Source organism: Caretta caretta, chromosome 10 (assembly GCF_965140235.1).
Source record: "Caretta caretta isolate rCarCar2 chromosome 10, rCarCar1.hap1, whole genome shotgun sequence".
In the NCBI taxonomy this organism is placed as follows: Eukaryota; Metazoa; Chordata; order Testudines; family Cheloniidae; genus Caretta; species Caretta caretta.
Genome location: NC_134215.1, coordinates 84,164,159 through 84,180,921, shown reverse-complemented (window position 1 = coordinate 84,180,921; position 16,763 = coordinate 84,164,159). Strand labels below are relative to the sequence as shown.

General features: G+C 49.6%; 1 protein-coding gene across 2 annotated transcripts in view; it reads left to right on the top strand.

Moving 5' to 3' along the window:
- The window catches only part of RASGRF1 (Ras protein specific guanine nucleotide releasing factor 1), a 97,677-nt gene that overhangs the window by 79,430 nt on the left and 1,484 nt on the right, over positions 1-16,763 (top strand). For both annotated transcript variants that reach the window (XM_048865870.2, XM_048865871.2), the window contains 5 exons: positions 812-896; positions 2,109-2,306; positions 8,648-8,727; positions 14,996-15,113; positions 15,968-16,036. In XM_048865870.2, coding sequence (XP_048721827.1) covers positions 812-896; positions 2,109-2,306; positions 8,648-8,727; positions 14,996-15,113; positions 15,968-16,036 — 550 coding nt within the window. The remainder of the gene's footprint in view (positions 1-811; positions 897-2,108; positions 2,307-8,647; positions 8,728-14,995; positions 15,114-15,967; positions 16,037-16,763) is intronic.

Sequence of the window (16,763 nt, the reverse complement as noted above, 5' to 3'; positions counted from 1 at the left end):
AGCTCATGCGTGACAGCTGTGGCTCCTCTGGTCTTGGCAATTCATGTGTCGAAGTTTTCTGTTGTGCGGCAAAGATGGGGGTGGAGAGAGGGAGGGAGGGAGGGAGGCCGCCTGATTCCTTCCCCCTTGCAGATGCAGGAAATTAACCTTCTTCTAACAGAGAATCCCTCCTCAGTGCTCCAGGGATGACTTAGAGCCAGGGGGTCTCAACTTCTTTCTTTCCAAGGCCCCCCCCAACATGCTATAAAACTCCATGGCCCCCCTAGGCCACAACAACTGGTTTTCTATGTATAAAAGCCAGGGCTGGCGTTAGGGGGTAGCAAACTGGGCAACTGCCACCATGCCACAGGGGCCCCCACGAAGCTACATTGCTCAGGCTTCAGCTTCAGCCCCGGGTAGCGGGACTCAGGGCCCCAGATGGCGGGGCTTCAACTTTATGCTCTGGGCCCGTGAGTCTAACGCTGGCCCCAGACTCCTGGTTTAGAACCACTGACTTAGAGAACCCCAGTGTGTCTGGGGAGAACTTCCTTCCTAACCCTGCATGTGATGAGTTGTGAGCGAGTATCTCTGTCACCAAGCCTCTTCTCTCATTTGTCCTGGGATACCGCTGAGGCTGACCGTTGCCCAGTTTTTCTCTAAACGAAGGAAGGCAGCTTCTTCCTGTACATCCGGATGCTTCGTTCCGAAGGGTGAGAGCCCTCCTGGTGAGAACTCGTTCCCCAGGGTATTTCTTAGGCAGTGCAGGGTATGGGGAAGAGTCAGTGATCCAGGGAGATGCAATAGAATTGATCCTGGATTTTGTAATTTGCAGAGAGTTTTTTGGGCAAGGTTGGATGAAGCTTGAAAAGAATGAAAGGACTCCTTACATTATGAAGAATACTAAACACTTCAATGATGTAAGTACAGCGCAGGCAGGCAGGGATATCGTGGTGCAGGTGGTGTAGGAGGAGTCAAGGCTTGCGTTGCATACCCTACGTCTGAGATTTACTGACCCCATTTCTATGGTGATTTCCACAGTGGGAGACGAGGCTGAACGGAATCCCAGTACAATGTGCTGATCCAGTTCTCTTAGAATGGGCCAAACCAACCCCCAGATCCAACACAAGGGAGTGAGGGGGTAAAATCTGAATCCAAACTTCCTCATAGTTCGGGTTGTTCAAATCTGGCCCATTGTACAGGGAGATCTGAGCTGAAAACTTGGGCCCAGGGTTTGGGTTTTGGACCCATCTCAGCATAAAATATGTCAGAACTGTGTTCTTACCCAGAGCAAAGTGAAATGGCCAGGGAAATACAAACTGAAGAGCATGGGCCACCATTTTCAATTTTGGACAGTTGAAGTTCAGCTCCTAGAGTGAAATCCTGACTCCCTTGGAGTCCCGGGCAAAACTCCCTATGACTTCAGGGCCCTGGATTTCCCCCCTAAATCTGTATCTGGATTCCTAAATCCGTGGCCTGCTTTCAAAGTGCTCGGCACCCGTCGCTCTGCCCTCTGAAAACGAGGCCTCTGCTCTAGGGGCTGATGTTTGAACATGTTGATCAGAGTGTTCCCTGTATCCATCCGAAGGAGCCTGAGCTCCCTCTCTAAGACATGTATACCTCTGTACGGGCCAGCTGCAGGCCAGTCAGAAATGTTGATACAGGCACTTAAGTACGTGCTTACATTCCTTTGACTTCAGAGTTAAAGTTAAGCATGTGCCTAGATGCTCTGCCGAGGCAGGGAGTCTCTGAACATTTTGTAAGTGGACTGCAGCTGGTCCATACATACGCTGCAGCTGGTCCATACATACGCTGCAGCTGGTCCATACATGTACTGTTAGTTGCTGTCTCTGTGAATTCCAGGAGGTGGCAATATTTAAATTCTCATCATGAATGAGATGCCAGAGCGGTGGATGTCTCAGAATGTGTTGCTGCAATAAAGCTACCATGCGGTTAGCACCTTCTGCTGGGAAAGTGCTTGCAGCAGAATCAGCCCTGTTCCTTCCTGTGGCTCTTGCTGAGAAGGACAGTAAAGGAGTGTCCGGATAAAAGATCTGCAATGAATTATTAGTACAAGCCCTTCTATGAAAGTGTTCCTAACATGATGGATTGTAACCTTGATCTCCCTGCAGATCAGTAACCTGATAGCTTCCGAAATCCTCCGCAACGAGGATGTCAATGCCAGAGGGAGCGCCATTGAGAAGTGGGTGGCTGTGGCAGATATCTGCAGGTGTCTGCACAATTACAATGCAGTCCTGGAGATCACCTCCTCCCTGAACCGCAGCGCCATCTTCCGGCTCAAGAAAACGTGGCTCAAAGTATCCAAGCAGGTACGTAGTTATAGCCATTCTTTACGATGTGTCTCGCTGTAGTGCCTGGGAGCCCATCCTGTCCCAGGACCGATTGTGTGAGGTGCTGTACCAACAGGATAGGTTTGGAAAGAACTCGCAGCCAGAGGGAACAGGGGATAGGCTGGAGAATCGCACCGTCACCAGGAAAAGGCAGGTCTATGTGATCGGGGACTCTTTACTGAGAAGACTAGACAGGCCTGTAACCAGAGCTGATCCAGAGAATAGAAGGGTGTGCTGTCTTCCAGGTGCTAAGATACGGGAGGTAGACCTGAGGTTGAAAAGGATCCTAAAGGGAGCAGGAAAGAATCCCCTAATTATCCTTCATGTGGGAACAAATGATATGGCTAAATTCTCGCTGGAAAGTATTAAGGGAGACTATGCTAGGCTGGGGAAGACTCTTAAGGAAACTGAGGCTCAGGTGATCTTTACTGGGATTCTGCCTGTTCCTAGAGAAGGGCAACAAAGGTGTGACAAGATTATGACTATCAACAGATGGCTCAGGCAGTGGTGCTGTAAGGAGGGCTTTGGGATGTATGGCCACTGGGAGGCATTCCTGGACAGAGGACAGTTCTCTCGGGATGGACTTCATCTGAGTAGGAAAGGAAATAGACTTCTAGGATGGAGGCTGGCACAACTGATTAAGAGAGCTTTAAACTAGGAATTTGAGGGAGATGGTTGGGAGATGCCCAGGTAATCTCCACGCCGGATTTTAGCATTGAGAGGGAAGAAAACGAAGTAAGAAAGGATACAGCCGTGGGTAGGATAATGTATATAAGGAGGAAGGGCAGTGTGGATACCAGTCTAATAGGTTATTCTGGCAGTAGAATGACCGTGCCCAATAGGGTACAGAATGTGAGGGAGGCCAAACAGCAAAAATGAAGATGTGTGTACACCAACGCGAGGAGCCTAGGCAACAAAATGGAGGAACTAGAGCTACTGGTGCAGGAAGTGAAACCAGATATTCTCGGGAGAACAGAAACAGGGTGGAATAGTCGTCATGACTGGACTACGGGTATTGAAGGGGATGTGCTGTTTAGGAAAGACCGAAATAAAAGTAAAGGTGGTGGAGTAGCATTGTAGATCAATGATGAGGTCGACTGTAAAGAAATAAGAAGCGATGGAATGGGTAAGACAGAGGCCGTCTGGGCAAAAATCACACTGGGGAAGAAAACTACTAGAGCCTGCCCTGGGGTAGTGCTTGGGGTGTGCTATAGACCGCCGGGATCTAATCTGGATATGGATAGAGCCCTCTTCAATGTTTTTAATGAAGTAAATACTAATGGGAACTGCGTGATCATGGGAGACTTTAACTTCCCAGAAATAGACTGGAGGACGAGTGCTAGTAATAATAATAGGGCTCAGATGTTCCTAGATGCGATAGCTGATGGATTTCTTCATCAAGTAGTTGCTGAACCGACTAGAGGGGATGCCATTTTAGATTTGGTTTTGGTGAGTAGTGAGGACCTCATAGAAGAAATGGTTGTAGGGGACAATCTTGGTTCAAGTGATCATGAGCTAATTCAGTTCAAACTGAATGGAAGGATAAACAAAAATAAATCTGTGACTAGGGTTTTTGATTTCAAAAGGGCTGACTTTTAAAAATTAAGGAAATTAGTTAGGGAAATGGATTGGACTGAAGGACTTGTGGATCTAAAGGCAGAGGAGGCCTGGGATTACTTCAAGTCAAAGCTGCAGAAGCTGTCGGAAGCCTGCATCCCAAGAAAGGGGGAAAAATTCATAGGCAGGAGTTGTAGACCAAGCTGGATGAGCAAGCATCTCAGAGAGGTGATTAAGAAAAAGCAGAAAGCATACAGGGAGTGGAAGATGGGAGGGATCAGCAAGGAAAGCTACCTTATTGAGGCCAGAACATGTAGGGATAAAGTGGGACAGGCTAAAAGTCAAGTAGAGTTGGACCTTGCAAAGGGAATTAAAACCAATAGTAAAAGGTTCTATAGCCATATAAATAAGAAGAAAACAAAGAAAGAAGAAGTGGGACCGCTAAACACTGAGGATGGAGTGGAGGTCAAGGATAATCTAGGCATGGCCCAATATCTAAACAAATACTTTGCCTCAGTCTTTAATAAGGCTAAAGAGGATCTGAGGGATAATGGTAGCATGACAAATGGGGATGAGGATATGGAGGTAGATATTACCATATCTGAGGTAGAAGTGAAACTCGAACAGCTTAATGGGACTAAATCGGGGGGCCCAGATAATCTTCATCCAAGAATATTAAAGGAACTGGCACATGAAATTGCAAGCCCATGAGCAAGAATTTTTAATGAATCTGTAAACTCAGGGGTTAGACCGTATGATTGGAGAATTGCTAACATAGTTCCTATTTTTAAGAAAGGAAAAAAAAAGTGATCCAAGTAACTACAGGCCTGTTAGTTTGACATCTGTAGTATGCAAGGTCTTGGAAAAAATTTTGAAGGAGAAAGTACTTAAGGACATTGAGGTCAATGGTAAATGGGACAAAATACAACATGGTTTTACAAAAGGTAAATCGTGCCAAACCAACCTGATTTCCTTCTTCAAGAAAGTAACAGATTTTTTAGACAAAGGAAACAGAGTGGATTTAATTTACCTAGATTTCAGTAAGGCGTTTAATACCGTGCCACATGTGGAATTATTAGTTAAATTGGAAAAGATGGGGATCAATATGAAAATTGAAAGGTGGATAAGGAATTGGTTAAAAGGGAAACTACAGCGGGTCCTACTGAAAGGTGAACTGTCAGGCCGGAGGGAGGTTACCAGTGGAGTTCCTCAGGGATCGGTTTTGGGACCAATCTTATTTAATCTTTTTATTACTGACCTCGGCACAAGAAGTGGGAGTCTGTGCTAATAAAGTTTGCGGATGATACAAAGCTGGGAGGTATTGCCAATTTAGAGAAGGACAGGGATATCATACAGGAAGATTTGGATGACCTTGTAAACTGGAGTAATAGTAATAGGATGAAATTTAATAGTGAGAAGTGTAAGGTTATGCATTTAGGGATTAATAACAAGAATTTTTGTTATAAGCTAGGGACGCATCAATTAGAAGTAACGGAGGAGGAGGAGGACCTTGGATTTTTGGCTGATCATAGTATGACTATGAGCCACCAATGTGATATGGCCATGAAAAAAGCTAATGCGGTCTTGGGATACATCAGGAGAGGTATTTCCAGTAGGGATAAGGAGGTTTTAGTACCATTATACAAGGCACTGGTGAGACCTCACCTGGAATACTGTGTGCAGTTCTGGTCTCCCATGTTTAAGAAGGATGAATTCAGACTGGAACAGGTGCAGCGAAGGGCTACTAGGATGATCCGAGGAATGGAAAACCTGTCTTATGAAAGGAGACTCAAGGAGCTTGGCTTGTTTAGCCTAACCAAAAGAAGGTTGAGGGGAGATATGATTGCTCTCTATAAATATATCCGAGGGATAAATACTGGAGAGGGAGAAGAATTATTTAAGCTCAGTACCAATGTGGACACAAGAACAAATGGATATAAACTGGTCATTGGGAAGTTTAGACTTGAAATTAGACAAAGGTTTCTGACCATTAGACGAGTGAAGTTTTGGAATAGCCTTCCAGGGGGAGCAGTGGGGGCAAAAGACCTATCTGGCTTTAAGATTAAACTCGATAAGTTTATGGAGGAGATGGTATAATGGGATAACATGATTTTGGTAATTCATTGATCTTTTAATATTCATGGTAAATAGGCCCAGTGGCCTGTGATGGGATGTTAGATGGGGTGGGATTTGAGTTACTACCGAAAATTCTTTCCTGGGTATCTGGCTGGTGAATCTTGTCCATATGCTCAGGGTTTAGCTGATCACCGTATTTGGGGTCGGGAAGGAATTTTCTTCCAGGGCAGATTGGAAGAGGCCCTGGAGGTTTTTCGCCTTCCTCTGTAGCATGGGGCACGGGTCACTTGCTGGAGAATTCTCTGCTCTTTGAAATCTTTACACCACGATTTGAGGACTTCAGTACCTCAGACATAGGTGAGAGGTTTTTTGCAGGAGTGGGTGGGTGAGATTCTGTGGCCTGTGTTGTACAGGAGGTCAGACTAGATGATCATAATGGTCCCTTCTGACTTTAGTATCTATGAATCTATGAACAGAACAGAAAGCCCCACGGAGCCGTGCTGAAGTGATTCTTCGTACGCATGGGGTGTGATGAAATGGTGTAGGGAGCCACTGGGGACATCTCCATTTGAATGGCCTAAAATGAACGCACACTAAAAACCTAGGGAGTAAAGAGATTAACCCTTTCAGATCATTGCAAACAGCCTAACTTCTGCATTATCGTCAGGTGACACTTCACCCCGGGGATTGTTCACACCGCAGGAGCACACTTCTCAGGCACGAATGCTGCTTCACGGCTAATGCTGTAAGCCCAGTCATTTCAGTTGTGGAGCTGGAAAGTTACTGCTGTGGGTGAATGCGTTTGTGTTTGGAATGGGGGGAGGGGTTCTCGGGGGCAGGGGCATGTCTTGCACTGGGATTTGCACAGTGACATGGCCACGGCAGGTCCTGTACTCCTTGCTGTTCTCGTGCAGTCTGGTATGGGCACTCAGGAGTCAGCTCCATCGAGCCCCAGCAGTGGAGGAAGTTGGAGTGAACTGGGGATGTTTTACAGCATTTCAATGGCCATGGGGCCAGAATAGGCCCTTTCCTACCCAGCGCAGAGGGTGCAAATGGGGTTTGCATGCCCCATTTTCCTACAGGGCCAGGTTCTCCTGCCCATACAGTGAGGAGTGCCCCGTCCCACAGCTAGCATGAGTACGAGCGTGAGACTCCGGATCATGGCAGCGGTTTAGATCTGGTGAAGTCAGGCGCCATTTCTGGCCTGTTTCCTGGTCTTCCTCTCCTCAGTGTGTCTTTGCCAGCATTGACACCCCACTGGCAGTCAGCCGAGAGCCCTTCTCCGGGCTCAGGCACGTTGCTCTGATGGGGAGGTGAGAGCAGTCTTTTCGCACTTCGGGCTTGTTTCCATGCATTTATTGCTTGACCGGCCCTCAAAATGGCCGCCAGGGTTTGTGCACGGCACAGCGTCTGTTTGGCTGATTAGGCTTTGCATCCCCCTGAACGCTCCATATGAAAGGCGAAGGGACGAGCTCCCAAAGCGCCGGCTGCCAGGCGAATACCGGATTGCCTCTTAGGATGTGTCTGCATTGGAGCTGGGAGGCGTGATTCCCAGCTGGTGTAGACGCACCCACACTCGTTCTGCTTGAGCTAGCACCTACAAATAGCAATGTAGCAGGGGAGCATGGGCGGTGGCTCGGACTAGCCATCCAAGAGCCTGCTCGGGGGAGCGGGTGGGCAGGTACTTGGGCAGCTCGCCCAAGCCGCCGTCCACACTGTCCCGGCAACGTGGCAGTTTGTAGGCGCTAGCTCGAGCACCCCCCGTGTAGACATACCTTTAAACAGCTCGGGTCCATTCACTGTCCCAGGCTGAAATCCTCATCCCTGCACACAGCTCTGGTACATGCATTAGGGCCAAGAGGACAGGGCTCTTCTCCCCGAATCCAGGCAGATCCACCCCACGCCCCGCTCTCAGAACCTAAAGACCCCATGTGCTGGGGCGATCCCATGTGGGCTCCTCAACGCCTGCGCCTCCTGCCGAGTGTGTGCACAGTGCTCAGGACCCTCCATGCCCACAGTGGGGAACGGGAGCAGGATATGTGCATAGGGCAGGGAGTCTTAACCCGTGGGCTGCAAACAAGGGTCCAGGGGTTGCAAGCACCCTGCCCTTCTCATGCTGCGTAATGGGGCGGTGGTTGTCCCAGCTAGATGGGAGGGGAGTCTTAGGATGGAAAAGGGGTCCCTGGTCACGAAAGAGGCCAAGAACCCTATCCCCCTAAGTCATTACATTGCATATCCTGCTGGCCCCTTTCTATCACAGGCCCATTCTGTGCAGGCAAGGTCTGCTTCTATGTAAGTTGTCAGCTGCAGGAGCCTTTTGTTTCTTTGCACTGTGACTTGGGAATGACGTCTCTGCCCTGCCTGGGCTCAGGTGGGGAGTCCAGATGGACAAGTCAGCAGTGCAGTCTCCTGTCCGCTCCCTTTGCGCTGTCGATGTTGCATCAAGGGGCACCTCCTGCTTTCCCTGCTCTGTGGGTGCAGAGGACACTGACCAGGCTGAGAGGCAGGATATGGGGTGACCTCTCAGGAGGTCTGCCCCTCCGCGCACAGCTCTGAACATCTCAAACGAAGGCCCCAGCCCTTGACTGTCAAAGGTTTCAGAATCACTCTCACTTCTGCCCCATGGGAAGGGTGCAGCTTTTCCCAGGGCCTTTTTCTAACTCCTACATGCTCTTCATTCCTTGCAGACGAAAGCTCTGATTGATAAGCTCCAAAGGCTGGTGTCGTCGGAGGGCCGGTTTAAGAATCTCCGAGAAGCTCTGAAAAAGTAAGTGACACGTGACTATCATTGTGTGTTTGCTGTTGAAAGCCTGTTACACATGGTTTCCGACAGGCAGCTTGCCTGGGTTTGTCACAGGGCGTGTGTCCTCCTGAAACTCCCCGGGGACCCAGCCTCGTCCAGGGGCAGCTAACACAGGGCTGCCAGCCTCTGCAGATAAGACTGGGATGTCATTATGCCAATGCATGTGTTCCTGTTTCCTACACACAGCCCACAGGTGAGAGAAACAGTCCCTGGAAAGGAGCTAAGATGACATCTGCAAAAGCCTTACTAAAAGCACCTCTGAAGGGCAGGAGCTAACGTCAAGGACAGGAAACATTTTTCCATAGATGCATGGAGTTGGTGGCCAGAAGCGACCACTAGATCATCTAGTCTGACCTCCTGTGTAACACAGGCCCTTACATTTCACCCGGTCACCCTGACTGGGCCCAGTAACTTGTGTTTGGCAAACGCATGTTCCAGAAAGGCTCCAGTATGGATTGGAAGCCATCAAGAGATAGAGAATCCACTGCTGGCATTGGGAGTTTGGTCCAAGAGTTAATCACCCTCCCTGTTGAACATTTGTGCCTAATTTCTGATTGAATTTGTCTGGCATCAGTTTCCAGCCATTGGTTCTGGCTCTGCCTTTCTCTGCGAGATTAAAGAGCTCTTTAGTACCCAGGATTTTCTCCCCATCAAGGTGCCGATACACCGGGCTCAAGTCGCTGCTTGCTCTTCTTTCTGATAAGCTAAACCCGTGGAGCTCCTTAAGTCTCTCACTGTCAGGCATTTTCTCCAGCCCTTGACAAATGTTTGTGGCTCTTCTCTGCACCCTCTCCAGTTTTTCAACATCGTTTTTAAAATGTGGACACCAGAGCTGGATGCGTTGTTCAGGTATCGGTCTCAGCAATGCCATTTACAGAGGTAAACTCCCCTCTTTGCTCCTGCTCCTCCCCTGTTTATACGTCCAAGGATTGCATTAGCCTTTGTGCCACAGCATCACGCTGGGAGCTTGTGTTCAGTTCTTGTCCATTGTGACCCCTACATTCTTTTCAGAGTCCCTGCTCTGCCCTGACCCCATCATTATTTACCATTCCACCAGCCGTCGGGTCATCTGCACATTGTATTAGCAGTGATTCTATATTTACTTGCTGAATAGCATCAGGCCTAGAACCAATCCCTGCAAAGCGCCACTAGATGCATCCCCAGTGATGCCCCGTGGACAGCTATTTCTTGAGACCTGTCAGCTGGCCAGTTCTTCATCCATTTCACTTGTATTGTATTGATATGGTATAGCGTTGATTTTCATCAGAATGTAGTGAAGTGCTAAGTCCAGTGGCTGACAGAAGGTGGAGTGTATTACGTCTGCACACTTACCTTTATCAACCAAACTTGATTTCATTCTTTGATGAGATTACGAGTTTATTTGACAAGAACAATTTTTTATAAAACCATGTTGATTGGCATTAATTATATTCCTATCCTTTGATTCTCTATTAATTGAATCTGGTACCAGCTTTTCCGTTATTTTACCTGGGATGAATGTCCGGCTAACCTGCCGTGTCATCCTGCTTGCCCTTGTTGAATATTGTCAGGACATGAGCACTCCTCAGGTCTGGAATTTCCCCCGTATTCCAAGATTTATTAAAAATGAACAGAAATGGGCCAGAGATCTCCTCAGCCTGCTCTTTTAAGTCTTGTTTGCAAGGTATGGGGGCTGCTGATTTAAAATGTTTATCCCCAGTAGATGATGTTTAATATCCTCCTCAGCTCTGCCACATACCTACACCAGTGACAGCATCACAGGACCTAACCAGATCAGCCCCACCATCACCGGTTCATTCACCTGCATGTCCACCAATGTAATCTACGCCATCACGTGCCAGCAATGCCCCTCTGCCGAGCGTGTCGGCCAAACTGGACCGTCCCTACATAAAAGGATAAATGGACACAAATCCGATATTAGGAACGGCAATATACAAAAACCTGTAGGAGAACACTTCAGCCTCGCTGGACACACAAGAGCAGATTTCAAGGTGGCCATCCTGCAGCCAAAACACGTCAGGGCCAGACTTCAAGGAGAAACTGCTGAGCTTCAGTTCATTTGCAAATTTGACCCCATCCGCTCAGGATTAAACAGACTGTGACTGGCTCGCCAACGACAAAAGCCGTTTCTCCTCCCTTGGGTTCACACCTCAGCTGCTAGAAGAGGGCCTCATCCGCCTGATCGAACTAACCTCCTTATCCCGAGCCTGATTCTTGCTTGCATATTGATACCTGCCTCTGGGAGTTTCCACTCCACGCATCCGACGAAGTGGGCATTTGCCCGCGAAAGCTCCTGCTGCAATCCGTCTGTTAGTCTCTAAGGTGCCACAGGATTCTCTGCCGCTTCTACAATATCCTCCTCAGTTATTGGGGTAGACGCCGCTGGGTCTTCCACGGCGCTGTGTGTGCACTCAGCCCACCAACGGCAGAGCTTTGCCTGGCAGTGCCTGGAGGGGCGGCGTTCACCCCCTGGCCCTAGCCCCTCCCCGGCTGTATACGAGCAGCACCGCTCTGACCCCTGCTCCTCGGCTCCTCCTCACGGCCCGCGGCTAGCATCGGAGCTCTGTGTGGCGTTTCATCTCGTGTGTTCGGTCTCAGCTCTCGGGAGTCTTTGCCTCTAGATAATAGTCAGTAGTACCCTAGGTTAGTTTGGCGTTAGCGGTTGGATGCCCTCACCAGGGTTCAAGTGCCGTCAGCCGTATGGGGGGCCTTCCCCAACAGTGATTGTCCCCGAGGTGCTCGCCGTGTCTACGTTACGGAACGGCGCTCCGTCTGCAAGGCGTTCCCCAAGAGGACTCGGGTGGAGCGAGACTTGCGGCTGCAGCAGCAGCTCCTGGAGCAGTCACGAGGCTCGTTTCAGCACCGAGACCCTCGTCTGATCGGCAGCCGCCTTCGGAGCCGGCAAGGGATGCTGCGCTGCATGGGGGCCTGGGGTTCCCCCAAGAGGGAGAGGAGTTGTTCTCCCTCCTCCTGTGCAGCGAGGAAGACGTCCTATAAGACTAGTTGGAAGCACAGCAGGGCTTGGGGAGACTCTCCTTTATCTCCTAACGAGGTGTGTGGACCCCACGCGGGATGGAGCAGGTCCGTCGAACCACTCCCCAGTACCGCACGGAGACCAGTGAGAACCCGGACTGTTGACTCTCATTGCGGCCCTGGCTCAGTGCCAGTGACATCGGCAACGGCCCGACTGGCTCCATGCTGGTGGCAGGTCGGGCAGCATCAGACCTGCTTTGCCTCTCACTCCCTGACTCTCCACTGGGCCAGGAGTTTCCCGGTGCCGCTTCCTCCTTTGTTATGCCCTGGGCACCTTCTGGCCAGGTCGTAGAGCTGCCAGGTTCGTCCCCAGATGCTGGAATTGAGCCTGACACTGTGCCCGCACCGACAGCCCCCTCGACGCTGGTCACCCTGTGTCGCTGTCACTGCCCTGGCACCAGATCCCCCCGCTGAGCTCAGTACCGCCCTTCGGGCCTCTTCCAGTACTGGGCCAGAGTGCGTCTCGCTCATACCGCCAGTGCAGAGCCCCCGTTCCTCATCTGCACCGAGGCCGCCCCCACGCTGGGCTTCAGATGAGTCTGATTGTTTGCTCGCCCCATGGGGGCTGGCTCCCCGTGTCACCAGAGAATCTCCAGGACTTCTCGAGATCCAGCCCAGGGTCATTCTCTCCATCGTCATCACCCGATAGGCACCAGACCATCCTCGGTACCAAAATCAGCGTCGTTCCCACAGTGGGGACAGGGGCTCTTGGCCTGGTGCCTCGTGGCCATCAAAGCCTGCTCCATTTGCCCAGTGGCCCACCTTGTGCCTCAGTCCGAGAGGTCCCAGTCTTCGACCCGCTCCAGAGTGAGATCACTGGTCCCATTGGTGGCTCTTGTTCCCAAACCATGGCAGCTACAAGGGAGTGCTGAGCCTGTTCCCGCTGGGCCTGCAGGGTTGTCCCACCCGGAGCCAGTGGTTCAGAAACAGGATCCGTTTCTGGCATGGGAAACCACTTCTTTGTCCTCTCCGGACGCCTCTGCCATGCCAGGCTCCTTCCCTACCTTTGCCAGGTTGCCTCTTTCTTTCTTCAAATGTGGCTGAAGTGGATCTATCATCCAAACCGTCATCCCTTGGACAGACTGCTCTGACTTCCGCTGCCGATCCTGGACGGCTCATGGCAATGTGTGACAGGGCATCCCCGTCGCTCGGTACCTGACGACCACAACAGTTGTCACCTCTGGGGTTGCTGACAGTTCGAAGCCTGTCGTTGGAACAGGAAGTCTCTCTGCATATCAGCACCCTGCAGCTTCGTGCCACCTTCCATGGCCATCCAGCCCTTCGAGATCACGTCAGGGACACGGTGGTGAACATCCTGACAGTCCATACCCCTGCAATGGATTATGTGAACAGATGGGGGAGCCCACTCCAGTGTGCTGGGTCAGGAGCAATCAGGCTCTGACCATTTTTCACCAGGGAAAACATTACCCCTGGGGCTGATCACTTTCCTGCTTAGCTTTTATTTGAAGATTGTGTCCAAAGTACATAACATAAGAATGGCCAGACTGGGTCAGACCAAAGGTCCATCTAGCCCAGTGTCCTGTCTTCCAACAGTGGCCAGTGGCAGGTGCCCCAGAGGGAAAGAACAGAACAGGGAATCATCAAGTGATCCATCCCCTGTCACCCATTCCCACCTTCTGGCAAACAGAGGCTAGGGACACATCCCTGTCCGTCCTAGCTAACAGCCATTGATGGACCTACCCTCCATGAACTTATCTAGTGGTTTTTGAACCCTGTTATGGTCTTGGCCTTCACAACATCCTCTGACAAGGAGTTCCTCAGGTTGGCTGTGTGTTGTGTGAAGAAATACTTCCTTTGGTTTGTTTTAAACTGCTGCCTACAATATTCATTTCCATTGGAGACCCCCTACTTCTTGTTATGAGAAGGAGTAAACAACACGTCCTTATTTACTTTCTCCACACTAGTCCTGATTTTATAGACCTCAATCATATCCCCCCGTAGTCGTCTCTTTTCCAAGCTGAACAGTCCCAGTCTTATTAATCTCTCCTCATACAAAAGCTGTTCCACACCCCTAACCATTTTTGTTGCCCTTTTCTGAACCTTTTCCAATTCCAATATATCTTTTTTGAGATGGGGCGTCCACATCTGCACCCAGTATTCAAGCTGTGGGCATACTATGGATTTATATAGAGGCAATATGGTATTTTCTGTCTTATTATCTATTTATACAACAGTTGGAAAACCCCCCAGAAATTCTGATTTCTGCATTCTGTGCTGCTAAGGGGGTGGAGATAGGAGGAGACGAGGGTCATTTTAACACTGATATTATTAGAAAAGAAGTTGTGAAAGTTCTTTCTAACCTTTTGCTAAAGCTCTCGTGGACTCAGGAAGGCGTCTGCTGGGGAGGGAGGACTCTGAACCTGCCCTTTTCTGCTCCCTACAAAGCATGTTCCCTTTAGTAGGGACCCTGTCCAGCACACCATTCACCACGAGACTCCAGTGGGGGCTAGGCATGAAAGTGTGCGTGGGACGAAAGGTCTGCAGGGACAGGCTGTAGACGTGCCATCTTCTTGCTGTTCGAGAAGAGCAGGAGGACCCAGAGGCGGATTGAGTAGACGGGCTTCTTTATTGCAGTGCTTGTTCCCCTCAACCCAATTGTCGAGTAAGCCCTGAGTTAATTACCTTGCGCTCTTTTATCTAAGTTAATAGGTAAATACCCACATTTACTACAATGCCCCCCCACCCCTTTAGGTGATCATATAAACGCCCATCTAATGAATATTCCTAGCTATATACTGAATACAATTATACCCGCCCCTGTTTACAGCATTATGCATATTCTACAGACATTTTTACCTTGAAGATACATTTCTTTGCAGTAATTGTGGCCATAAGTTCCCTTACTCAGCAGTTCCCAGGGAAGGGAGTATCCTTTAGTCCCCCACATTCCTTATGCAGCTCCAGTGCTTATCAATCCTTAACAAGCAGAAGGGAAGGGAGAGGGGTAGCACTTTATCTATCAAGCCCAGAAACGGTGCCTGCCCGTGCTTCTAACCACTAATACTATGCCAGCACACCAGCAGTTTCCCAGGTCTCTACTTAACCCTTACATATCCCAACATTTGCTTCCCAGAGAGAGGTGGTTTTTTCTCAAAGCTGATTGAACAGTTTCTCTATAGCTTCTTTAAAAAACAAAAAGTATGATTATTTTTTTCCTTTTCTCTGATTTGCTTTTAAGTTGCGACCCACCCTGTGTTCCTTACCTGGGAATGTATCTGACCGACCTGGCATTCATAGAGGAGGGAACTCCAAATTATACTGAAGATGGCTTGGTGAACTTCTCCAAAATGAGAATGGTGAGTTCCACTTTGGGGTAACTTATCAAGGTGAAACAAAGGAGAGTTTGGTACAATCCAGGACCAGGCTTGTGGAGGACTGGAATTGGAGAGAGCCTCGTGGCAATTGCACCAAGACGTTGCTGTGTTCGTACTGCACCAGAGTCCGCGCCCGCGTTGCCCTGCCCCAGAACTCCCGCTGAAGCCAGCTAGTGGCTGGAGGATGAGATGCAGGTCAGCACGGCCAGAGCGTTAAAGTCTGCACTAGAGAAGTGCCTCTAGAGATAATGCCATTTGTTGGGGCCACATTCGCAGTGGGTGTAAAGCGGCACAGTTCCAATAAGGTCAGGGGAGCCACGCTGATTTACACCAGGTGAGAATGTGGCCCTATGTTCCCAGTTAGTTCTTGAATTTCTTACTGCTCTACAAATACCTGGAACTACGGGAGCTGAGTAAAACTTACTGACGGCCTCGACAAACTCTCCCTTCAAGGCGAAGGTCTCAACCCCCCCACCCCCACCCCGCATGGTGGCTTGTCAGCAGGGTTTGAACCCAGAACTTTCAGCTCCACATCACAGACTCCCATCACCTGAGCAGAAGGAATAACTTCCTTATCTGACCGACCGCCCCCCCCACCCCACAGATAAATGTTCTTGCAGATGAAAGGAACAAATATATTTTTAGGGAACAAAGAGAGACTTTTTCATTGAAGGCTAAATAATGTCGTGTTTCAAAATTACATTAATATACAGAATGATTCTCTCTCTCCGCCCCCTCCCCCATTTGTGTCTGGGATGGAGCATGAGGTATTTAGGGAAGTTTGATATTGGCAGCTGCAGTAATATAAGACATTACACTGTTTTATCTCTGGACAGATTTCCCACATCATTCGAGAGATCCGCCAGTTTCAGCAAACGTCCTACAAGATAGAACACCAAGCCAAGGTATGTTCTTCCACTTCGATCTTCACAGGCTCTCCATCCTGCTCTTCTCAACTGCTGCTATAGCGTTCACAGCAAATCTGCTTTGCCTTTCCGACTGCTGCTCCAAAAAGGGTTTGATATTTTTAAACTAAATTTAAAATAGAAGAAACTAATTGGATCAGTTTCTGATGGTTCCCCGTGGAGAGCCTTCTGGAGCTGAGGGTGTGCAGGATGGGGTGTGTGGAGCAGAAGAAATGCTACATGGGCTCCCCACTGAGGGACTTGATGTCTTGCATTTCTAGAGCAGCTTTCATCCCCAGGTGCTGGTCTGCAAATGTGCTATCCTGTCCTCAGGCATCTCTTCGCTCCACACTGCCCCTCTGGCCCGTATCACAGCACAGCAGCGTGGCAAGGGAGCACGTCTCATTTGCGGAGTAGGGTGGCCTGGGGATTCTTCTACCTTCCCCATTTCTGAGACACTCTCCTATTCTGCCCCAAGCCCCTCAAACCCTTTAAAATGGCACTTCTCTCTCTGTTCAGTGTGTGTTGAGAAATGTCAAACTCACTCGAGAGCCATGTAGTTTGGGGCTCTAGGCTCATGCTCCTCTGTCTCCTTCCTCTTTCTCTCCTCCCCTTGTTGGCCTGTTCCCCTTCTCACTTCTCTCAGCCAGCCTGAGAAACCAGAACAGCAGCCAAAGGCTGTAAACACTTCAGTCATGAGACCAGAGTCTCCCTTAAAGTACCAGCT